At 39.7% G+C, this 12022-nt stretch overlaps 1 protein-coding gene and 1 pseudogene across 1 annotated transcript; one reads left to right on the forward strand and one right to left on the reverse strand.

Annotated features, from left to right (window-relative positions):
- Window positions 1-3866: 3866 nt before the first annotated feature.
- Window positions 3867-7235, forward strand: LOC139711174 (uncharacterized). The gene is made up of 3 exons (XM_071623088.1): window positions 3867-3876; window positions 4439-5170; window positions 7216-7235. Exons 1-3 carry the CDS (start codon window positions 3867-3869, stop codon window positions 7233-7235), a joined length of 762 nt encoding a protein of 253 aa, XP_071479189.1.
- Window positions 7236-7750: 515 nt separating this feature from the next.
- Window positions 7751-11380, reverse strand: LOC139711164 (uncharacterized; annotated as a pseudogene).
- Window positions 11381-12022: the final 642 nt, after the last annotated feature.

A 12022-nucleotide genomic window follows, 5' to 3' on the forward strand; every position in this document is an offset into this window, starting at 1 on the left:
AAAACAAAAACAAAAAACAACAACAACAACCTCCTGAATCCAGAAGCTGATCTGAATCACGACCAATATGTAATCATCTGTTCCTTGTATCATTATCAACTTCCGCTTTTCTTCTCGTTTCCTGAGAGTGTGTATGTGGGGTGGGGGCTGCAGCACCAAGCCGATACTGATATAATATTATAATGTTTGCCTGTGTAACAATAGTGAGAAAAATATCTGTCTTGCCAAATCAGAATTCCAGAATACTGTGTTGCTGCCTATCCCAGTTGCCATACACACTCACACACACATATACCTTTATCATGCATATCTATTTTGGCTTCTTTTGATTTTAAATGAAGATTTATGAAATTACCATCATATTCAGGCTTTGAATTGTAGGGTTACCATCTACTACATGGGCCTACTCGGTAAAGTGCGCGGACCGCACATGGGATTAAAAAACAAAAGAAACATTACTTTTGAACGGCCTTTCCAATTTTCTTATTCTTTTTAATTCTTTCAAGGAGTATTTCACTATTTTTCTACATCCTACAGTGTATTTTCTTCAATGAGGAACGATTTCTGTAGAGGCTTAGAGGGAAATTCCCGGCAATACAGCTACAAGGTCAACCACGCCTGTAGCCTTTTGACAAGGCTTCACAAGGAATGAGACTAACTCGCCACACCGATCACTACGAGAAACGGGTGAACGAGACCGACTCGCCGTTCACTGGTTCCCTCGCAGTTCGTCTCCTTTCCAAGCCTCAGCCGGGAGGCCTTGTCAAAAGGCTATTAAACCAAGCCTCGGGCAAGCTTTGTGGCGTCATCCGTAAACCTCGAGAAATAGATACCGTGTGTGGACGAAGGGCCTATACCTACAGTTGTATGCAGTAAGCATGTTGATGGCACTTTGGCGGCTGAGTGATTTGCTATTCACGAATGTAATCTGCTTTTCTGCATGGTTAAAACAGGGAGGTGTGGACAAAGTTAACTCGATCTAAAATAATACTGAGGGGCAGCCCGTTTGGGAGGCATACAGTTGTTAAAAAAACCCTCGAAATTATGCAGAGTATGCTTGCTTTTTATTTGGGATCAAAAATTTGATAGAAGAATGGGGAAATATGAGGCGAGAAGTTGCGTACGTATTGGACGCGATGTTGTAGCGGGATGCTACACCAGGCTATACACAGGTGAACGTGAAGCAGCTCGCAATGTCAGAATCACTTTGTGATGTCACAATTGCTTTGTTTTTGTCGCTTTTCACAGAGTGGGGTACGGATAGAGCAGCGCGCGTAATTCTCGCTACCCCGAATAGCAATTCTATCGATATCCGATCGATATACCGAAAACACGCATGGAATTGTGGGATAGCTTTTTGGCATTTCAGCTTCCGGCCACTAGTATTATTTAGTAACGTAATTCGCAGCATATGGGACTGGGGGTACTGTGGGCTGCAGCAATCGCGTCGCTGCGGTGGCATGCACCGTACCGCATTGCAAATGCATACACCGCACGCTGATCTTCTTTTAATTTCTCGCCTTATTCATCGTCTATTTTGACGTTTCATCAATTATTTTTGTGCGAGTTTTGAAAGTACTCACGATGGTTTTCTCGTGTGAGGCTGCACAGTGTTGGGCTCATGATGCTAAACGTAAAAATCCTGAGAAATGGCCATGGATGAAGTCTGTGACCTGGGTGAAATTTCCCACCGAAGCTGGACCACGGGCGACATGGCTACGATTGATTCGACGGAAGGACAAGGTGAACCTTACGAAAAGATCGCGGCTTTGTTCCAGACATTTCGACAAAGAACAGATGTATGCCGATGGTCATGCTAAAGGATATCCCAAGTACTTTTACTGGAACAACTTTGGCCTCAGTGAAGAAGAACGTCCAACCACGTCGATTGACAAGAGGGATACCGCTAGAGCAGTGCTTTCAGTTTCAGCCCAACACTACCCCGCTAGCGCGCCGCCGGATGAAGCCGCTAGCTCCAAATCCAGTGGCAGTGTACGTGTCCATGATCGCGTTTTTGCTGGGACAGTGCATCACCCCGCACTAGACACAGTGCCAGTGGGAAGTGAAGTTGAGGTGGAGTCTCTGAAATCAAGATCAAGGAAGGCCAAACCTCCCAAGTCTTCGTTTGGACATGTTGAACGTATGTACTCTGAAAACGTAATCTAAAAATGAACTTAAAAGTCTAGACCTACATGTACGTGATACGTGTTAGAATCGGTCTAGAGCTCTCTAAATTTACCTACCCTAGATCTAGTACATGTATAGTACAGTGTACAAATGTAGTACCATAGTAACAGTTAATCATCTAGATCTAAATAAGTTAGAGTACCCTGTACTATTATGGGGGCCCCCAATTACGGACACCTTTTTTCAAGCAAAGAGAAATTGTACTCAGAAAGGTAAAATTGATACAATTTTTTCACCATTTGATAGAGGAGCATCTGTTCTATAATATTCCCAAAAAACCATCTGCAGAAAGTCAAAATTTCATCTCTAAATTGCAGTCAAATGGCCCTTCTTTACAGAAATTAAATCATATAAAAGCAAAATGGGGCCCCAAACCCGGACAGCATTCCCTATGGGGATTTGCGTGTGAGGTGCAACCGTGTTGCTCGAAGCAGTGCATGGTGCACTGATGATTTTGCCGATTTCGGGCATGGGGATTTTTGATTTCGTCATGGACTTTCAAATTCATTTCTACACGTACAAGTATGCCGTGATCTGTGACTTTTTAATGTCGATCCGATCCTTGAAATCGCTGTGCAGAGTTTTGCCCCTGCCAAAACTGTTTACACGCTGTTTTACGCTTGTCCGGAATTGGGGCGCTGTCCGCAGTTAGGGCCCCTGCTGATACCAAGATTCGACCACGCAGGAAATTACCTTCCAAACAGCTCATAAAATATTGTTCAACATCACTCAGTACACATATCAACATGTCAATTAACTAACTCAAACGCACACAAGTCACAACATATGCCAAAAAAAATAGCTCAAACTTACCCCTAAAATGTCACATTTTTGTCAATGAAAAATGCATTGTCGCCAAGAAAATTTGAGAAAGCATGATCCTTATGCCAGCGCTAAGAAAAGAGGGTCACAAAAAAACACCTGCAAAATGCCCCCCCCCCCCCCCCAAAAAAAAAAAAAAAAAAAAATACCGAAATTTGACCGGAATTTTTGTGATAGCTTCTCTAGACTCTAGAATCACACTATCTACATTACTAAAAATCAATTCATGGGTGACTTTTTTTTTTTTTTTTTTTTTTTTTTTTACTGTGCAGTGCCAGTGTGTGTCTGCAACATAAAATAACTCTTACAGTAGAAATTTGCCAAATTTTAAAAAGATCTACAACTATACTTTACTGGTTCACAGAAATTGTAACAAATGTTTCAAAATCAACAAGACCTGACGTCACATAGCCATGACGTTGTGTGAAATAAAGTAGACCTCTAATGTAACACTAAATCACATGCTGACTACAGCTATAAATACCTGGTTTGATTGTCATGAATTAAACTTAGCTTAGAGTGACTTATTCTTTATGCTGAATATGTATTTCACATTAAATGAGTTCAATATCTTATCCTTGTATATTTTTTCTTCCATTTCTCTCTTTTTCGGTATAGATATGGATGCTCTTCCGGAAAATATGGTGACTCCTAGTCAGCATGACTATCTTCCTTCAGTAGAAATGGAACCACTGGTGCAGGAAGTGCAGACACAAACGGATCTGACATGCGAGGATATTGCTTCTCTTGAGGAAAAATCGACAAAGAAGTGCAAAAGCAGAGGAGAAGATACCATTGACTGCATTCTGGACAGTGATGAAAGGGTCAACTTCTACACAGGGCTTGAAGGGAGAAGCATGTTGAATGGTAAGTCTCGTTTTTTTTTTTTTGGGGGGGGGTGGGGGAATAAATTATGTAGCGTTTTATTAAAAATCATGTGAGGATAATACAAATGAGAGTAGAAAAATTAGTTATAGTGTCAATTTCTTGTGTCAGTTTACATGTAGCCTACAATCATTCTGTATTTTGTAATCATATCAATTGTTAATTGCGCGTAGAAATACTAAGTATGCTCTACTGTGTAGTACAATATCGAAAACATACATACATGTATACAACTCTAGTTATATTTCACCAATGAACAAATGTTATTTCAAACTGCGTCAAATTTTTTCCTAAATCTATTTTGACAAACATATATTTTTGTATCAGAAAGTACATTGTACTTTATTTTCAAATATTTCAATTTTGTATTACAGAGTAATTGTGACTGTTTCTTCAGCTCATTCTTTTTCTTTCCTAGTCTCTCTCTTTGTCTCCTCATCACTTTTATTAAGTTTAATGACCTCTTTTTCTGGCATAGTAATTGCTTGAAAGAGAATTGTTTTTTAATATTAATGTTGAAATTTCTCTTCATTACTTTTTCCAGGTGTCTGGGATAGCATCAGCGATGGTGTATCGAAAATGAAATACTGGACTGGGCCTGCAAGTGACAAAGAAAAGCAATATGAGAAGAAGGGGTACAAGAAACCAGGTCGACGACGTCGGTTTGATCCATTCTTTGAATTTGTAATGACATTGATGCGCATCAGACTCAACTTGCCGCTCCTCTTACTTGCCGACCTTTTCAGTGTGAGTACTACGTTTGTAACAAAAACAACAATAACATGGATTGCTTACTTACATCAGACACTGGTTCCGGCACTAATCGTTTGGCCATCTCAGCTGCTAGTAAGGAGTAGGATGCCATACGAATTCAAGCAATATTTTCCACGAACACGGGTTGTTATTGACTGCACAGAGTTCTTCATTGATAAACCGGCAAACAAAAAGGAACAATATCGCACGTACTCTCAATACAAAAGTCACCATACATATAAATGTCTTGTTGGCATCAATCCGAATGGAGCCTTTACCTTTGTGAGCGATTTTTGGGGGGGAAATGTGTCAGATAAATTTTTGACACAGAACTCTGGTTTGTTGGAGAAACTAGAAGAAGGAGATCAAGTTATGGCAGACAGGGGTTTTCATATTGAGGACCTACTCCTGGACGTCGGTTCAACCTTGGTAGCACCACCCTTTACTAGAAAATGGACAACTGGAAAAGGAAAACGTTTGAATGTAGAAGAAATTAATAGAACCAGACTCATCGCAAGACTACGTATCCATGTTGAGCGAGCGATTCAACGCATCAAAACATTTCGCATTTTGAAACACCAAATACCGTACTCTCTCAAGGATGTTTCATCAATGTTAGTTCAAGTTGTCGCTGCAATTTGCAATCTGAAAGGTCCCCTATTTTACAGTCATGGAGACCCCAAATCTGGAAATTCAAAACGCAACAAACCAGTAAAACGTCTTCAGTCATCTCCTCGGAAGGGAATGTAGGACTGCTAAACTGTTACATTATACAGTCTGAATCTATAGCATTTTTGTTTGTTTTTTGCTACATTGGATGATTTGTTGTCCGAAACTGTATTCTCAAATATTTACAACTCAACTTGCAAGGGTGGTGGAACCAGGGGGGGGGGGGGGGGGGGGGGCATTTGCCCCCCCCCCCAAAAAAAAAAAAAAAAAATTTTCAGAATCAGCAAAATGCCCCTTTTTCTGAGCAAAAATGGCCCTTTTCCTAGTACAAAGTGCCCTTTTTCTGAGTGCCCTTTTTTGGTTCCCCCCCCCCCAAAAAAAAAAAAAAAAATTGTTCCGCCGCCCTTGTCAACCTGTAATGTTTATTTTTAAAGAAACATCTTAAAGGCAGGGAATTTTTGGCCTGTATAGAAATCAATGTTGTGTTAATACACTGGTAGTCTGGTACTCTATGTAAAAACAAAATACCATCTAAGAACCTGTTTAGGAGCTAGAAATTCAGTTCAGTTGAAATGTCGTAGAACTGATGGACTGTAACTCGAATTGTTTCATAACAACAAAAAATTCCCAGGGCATTCTTGAGGTGTTAAGTGAAACAGTAATTTGTTTTTCTGCACAATTTTCCATGACAAAATTATACACACCTGTCAAGTTTCTGTTTTAGGTTGGTTGTACATGTATTAGTATGCCGTATCATTTAACGTCTCATTTAAACAAAGTTCAGTGTTAATGTTTTTATGTGCAATGTAGTGCAATGTAGTTTTTAATGGCAGATAACTTTTAACATGTTCAAAATCTTCAAATGTCATGAATGCAATAAGAAACACAACTCACATGGAGAAAAAAAAAAGAACATACTTGCCTGCATGATAATCTGTAGTTACATGTACTTATATGTTTTTTTTTTCTACTACGGAATTTTTTACTGGTCAGTGTTATTAAAGTTTGCATATATATTTTTTATAAACCAGTACAGTACTTTCACACCTGATAGACTTCTTGTGACTTCTTGATCAAGTGGTTTGATAAAAAATGATTGTTAGTGAGAATGATTAATGTTGTTTGGGTGGTCAAGATTATGGATGAAAATGATATGAATGGTCTAATTGTGAATATTGAATGTTATGGTGGGATGGACTAATAAATTTGATGTACAAACGTACATGGAGATGATGTTTATGGAGCTGTGTAAACACGTACGACCGAGGTGATCATGTTGTTGAACAGGAGTGCCAATAATGTTTACAATGTGTTTTTCCTTAATTTCAAATGCCTACGTAGTATGTGTGTGTGTGTTTTGGGGGTGGGGGTTTAATTAAAGCATGGAGTGCAGCACTAAAGATAGATATGTGACCCCCCAAAAAGGCATATGTAGTGTGTGTGGTGTTCATGAAAACCAGATCTACCACCCACTTTTCAGAAATCATGACACACACACACACACACACTCCATGCATCTGATTCACCCTCACAAACACACACAGACATACATGATGGGCGTCACCAGGATTTTTCAAAAGGGGGTGCGTTTTTGAAAAAAAACATGGACCCTTTTCCCCGCCAGCGCCGAAAAACGCGAAGACCGGGAGGGGAGGGGGGGGGTCATGTGAAATTTTTTTCAGACGCACTTTGACAAAAAGATGCCATTCGTATAAACATCACCCCCTTCCCCTACGCACACAACCACCTACCAACGGGAGCTGAAAAGCAAAAAAAAAAAAAAAAGGGGGGGGGGGGTCTGGAGGGGGGTGTGTTTGCACCCTCCGCACCCACCCTGGCGACGCCCATGCATACATGCACAAAGCATACCCACAAATACTTCCCATGCCCAACATACAGGTAGTGACACAAGAATTTAAGTGATGCACCTCCCCCCCCCCCCCCCCAGCAAAAACAGAAACAAAACAAGATCCATGAGACAAAGGATTTGAAATTTACAATTCATGTATCAGTACATGATCAATCCATGGACACATTTTATTCAATTTTCTTTGTCTACGCCACTGAATTTATCTGGATAGTGGATATTCACACATTCATCAGATGACAGCTGTCATTATAGAAGTTGTATGTTGTACAAAAAATAACTATTTTATTAATGCTGTAATTTTTCACACTAGGCAGCTCAAAAACATTCGCAGGTTGTTGAAATTGCACTGAGTAGGAGCTCAGTGATCCTGTTTTATGAACATTACTGTAAAAATCATTCAATACATGTACATATATGGCTGTCCATCGATTTCGATGATGACTGAGACAGTCTATGTGTAAGGATGCGAGTCAGTTCTTATTATGCTTCCTGACATGGCTCCACAGACCAATTCTACTTGTAAAGATGGTTAGATAAGGATACACATTAATGGATAGTCTCGCCTTCGCTAAGATTAAAGTGCCAAACACCGCGCGACTGTTATGTTGACATTCTCAGATCCCTTAGTTCAAGATCCAACGGAATGCCGAGGCATGACGGCTGGTGACAAAGGGACCCGGGTTTCCTGAGTTGCCTTCTCATACATGTACTAGGTTAGATCTTATTCCTAGCCATTCCTAATCGCAATTAACAACGATTTGTACATATGGCTATCAGTACATGATCAATCCATGGACACATTTTATTCAATTTTCTTTGTCTACGCCACTGAATTTATCTGGATAGTGGATATTCACACATTCATCAGATGACAGCTGTCATTAGATAGAAGTTGTATGTTGTACAAAAAATAACTATTTTATTAATGCTGTAATTTTTCACACTAGGCAGCTCAAAAACATTCGTAGGTTGTTGAAATTGCACTGAGTAGGAGCTCAGTGATCCTGTTTTATGAACATTACTGTAAAAATCATTCAATACATGTAATATATTTAAAACCTACATGCATGAAGCAACACATTGACAAATATGCAATTTCCATACATAGTATGCAAAACTGCTTACAAAATACTGCATATATTTTCGAGGGTTTTTGAATTGGCGCTTGTCAAATTTTGCACGAAATTCGTGAAAATTAATGTACCACGAATATTTTGACTTGTACAGTACAGTACTCAAATATCACACATCTTCATTTGAAAGCAGTATACCTGTAGGTACATCATGCATGAAGTCATAGTATACAGTTCCTTTGTATAAACATTGAAGTGAAACAAGTGAAAAGGATGTTGCATGTATCCCGCTACCTTTCATGCATTCTCTTAACACTTTTGGTTTGATACATTTCTCAATTTTGCTCAGTAAATGAAAAAAGTCTTGAGTCTACACTTCATTATATTTTACAAGTAATGGAACTATTCTCTTGCAAAAAACATGAGTCGCTTTGCCCTTCAAAGAATCCCACAGAACATGGTCAAAAGGAATGTCAATCACATGAACTCCCTTTCTGGTATATATGACAAAATCACAGCTATCAACTCCGAGAACTCCCATCTGGTGTTGAGCCTGAAAGTACCAGGATGATGTCTTCTTCAATCGTACCTCTCCACTGGATGACTCAAGGTGATATGAAGGGTCCATTGCTGGAATTTCTGCCACAGACAAATTCTTGTGCTTTAATGTGCACTTAATTTCTACTACTCTCTTTGTGTGACATGCACATGTCGATATGCCATCTGGAGACGCACCAAGAAATGGTGCTTCTGGTAGGAGGTGTAAACCTGTTGTAGTACATGTAAAGTCTTTGTGATTCTTTTCCATTTTGCTGGCATACAATTGTCGAGCAACATTTTCATGGGCATGCCCATAGGCCATCGCTTTTGTTTGGACCTTCGGTGCAGTGCCCATGACTCGTTGGATGACAGACTTGCCTTCCGACGAGTCCTTCAAACTGTGAACATCACCGGCGATGCTTGCAGTGATGCGTCCAATTCGTGCATCGAACCACTCCTCATCATTTTGACTGAGGCTGCAGAAGTAGTCAAGATGTTCATCTGTTGTTGCTTCACGAATGAACGCAACAATGTCGTCCTCATTCGATGACTTAAGTTGAGTACATAACTCCTGCATTGATGGAGGTGTGTTCTTAGGTGGTGGTGGTTGTATTGACGTTAACACAATTGCGTTCTGTCCACTCGCCATGCATGATGCTACAATTTTCTTTCTTATTTTTAATACTGTCGATTCATCAACCGTTGAAACAGGTTTAAATGATGAAGTGCAAATGGCCTGCTTCCGTTGTTTTTCTTTGTTGTGGCGGTAATCCAACTCCACTATCCTTACTGGAATGGATTCACGTCGAGGCTGGTTCCACTTGCATTGCTCATCAGTGCCAACAGCTGTCCCTCTATCAACATGTCTGGAAGAAAAATTTTCACTGCAAAGAGTAATGCAGCAACGTGTTTGCATGACCCAGCATCCCTGTAAGAATGAATAGAAAGAAAAAATAAATAAGTATTGTTGTGTGCATTTTTAACCATGGCACAGATAATTTCACTTTTTTATTTCAATTAAAAAACAAAATTACATCAATAGAGACCAAATCTTATTTTATTTTTTTTTTATCCCTTCATCATTTTGATGAAAATTAAGTGAATATTGGACGAAATTATTGGCAGAAAAATGTAATTCAGGCGGTCACCATCGATTCGTCAGTACTCACGTACTCACAAGTCACATACTAACGGCCCCGAACATACATGTCATTCAGGCGGTCACCATCGATTCCTCAGTACTCACGTACTAACAAGTCACATATACTAACGGCCCCGAACATACATGTCATTCAGGCGGTCACCATCGATTCCTCAGTACTCACGTACTCACAAGTCACATATACTAACGGCCCCGAACATACATGTCATTCAGGCGGTCACCATCGATTCCTCAGTACTCACGTACTCACAAGTCACATACTAACGGACCCGAACATACATGTCATTCAGGCGGTCACCATCGATTCCTCAGTACTCACATACTTACAAGTCACATACTAACGGCCCCTAACATACATGTACATGTACGCCAAAGCTACAAACAATGTTCCAGTACTTCCACATCCATGACCGGTCATGCCAATACTGGCAATAGGCAATATGGCAATGCATGTGGTGGCAATCATGGAACTTTGTTGCTAACCTTGTTCGAGGCAGGGAGTATGTGTACAACTTGTACTATCTTCATAATGAGTGATTCATAATACAGTTGTACATATACAATAGAGTCTCATGTATGTAAATTTAAGAAATGAGTACACTCTAGATCTAGAACTTACGCTGCTACACATCCACAACCAGCTGACTTTACTTCTCCAGAGCTACAACACAGCAGCCATGTTAAATATCTCTCAGCGGACTGTCGCTGCTCCGGCTTCACTTTACCACGAATGTACACAAAGTCTGTGATGTCAACAATTTTCCCAACTTCCACCGTTTCTACGTGCTTGTCCACAAACATACGATAGCCATCGTCTGACTTATGGTGCTTCAACCTTTGCGATGACCACCGACATTCCACCGTTAAGTAGGCAAAAACATCACCAAACGTGATTGATGGCATTTCCTTCAAGTCAACAGTCCACTGTACTGTTTTGCCATTGAGATCCACTACAGTGCCATCCTCCGCAGCAACACGGCGTCGCTTTCGCTCGGAAAGTTCGTGGTCACAATCCTCTATTTCATTATAGAGTTTGATGGCCTTTTCGGCAAGAGTCACAAGTTCTTCCCGACGCTTTCCGTAACAAGGTATTCCTCTATCAGACAAGATTTTCTTCAGCTCCGAAACCGTTTTTTGATCCATTTTGTGGTGGACTGTAACTGAATTTGGTCGATGTTTGCAAAGTACCTGTTTGCAATGCGAAAGCATTTGAGGCTGGTCGCTGCAGTGTAGTTTGAAAATAGAAGTTTATTTTATATTGTTCAAAATAACGGTCATAGAAATAAGATCAAAATGCATTTGCAATAAAAAATATTTTTACTTTTATTTTTATTCAATTTCAGTAAAAACTAAATGTAAATAAAACAAACTCATTATATTTTGCGGGAGTTTCGCGATCGTTGCCATCGTTTTCCATAGCGCGGTATGCAGCGCATGCATGCAGCACACAATCGACGTGTGTATGATAGCAGACGACGTACCGGAAGTGGGATTGACTACCCGCTCAGAGGAAAATTATCTCGTCTCGCGAATTTCGAGATTATCGGACCTATTTGGGGTAGCGAGAATTGCTTTGTGATGTCACAATTGCTTCGTCCCCCCTCATTTCACAGAGTGGCCATACGAAGCAGTGCGATTATATCACTTAAAAGAGAATCTATAATTGGAAAATATTGGAAATAGAAAAAAGACATCAAACTTACCTACGAAGTTAAGATTGAATATGTTACAATTGTTAGATCAATTTTCACAATTATATTGATATGACATGATTTTTACCAGTCTTAATGCTTGTGACTGGTCGTAACAACGTCATAACGACGTCATAAAGACGTCGTACGATTTGTTGCTGTATCGATCATGCATATTCATGAGATTGAATCTAATAATGCAAAAACTAGTGAAAATAACGAAAAACATTAATATTCACAGTATTTATGCTGTGTTTAAACTTTAAACTGTGTCAGAAATTATACATTTTATTCTTATCTTATTCAAACTAATCCAACCTTGTGTTATGGAGACATATTTTCATATTTAATTGGGCTTCTCACAAAATTG

Source organism: Diadema antillarum, unplaced genomic scaffold (genome assembly GCF_040938485.1).
Source record: "Diadema antillarum isolate AM-2024a unplaced genomic scaffold, OU_Dant_1.0 seq00001621_RagTag, whole genome shotgun sequence".
NCBI lineage: Eukaryota > Metazoa > Echinodermata > Echinoidea > Diadematoida > Diadematidae > Diadema > Diadema antillarum.

Bases quoted from the DNA above. Each gene is read 5' to 3' on its own strand.
- LOC139711174 (XM_071623088.1), top strand. The intron at 5,171-7,215 runs GTATCCATGTTG...CCCAACATACAG, and splicing joins CAGACTCATCGCAAGACTAC to GTAGTGACACAAGAATTTAA.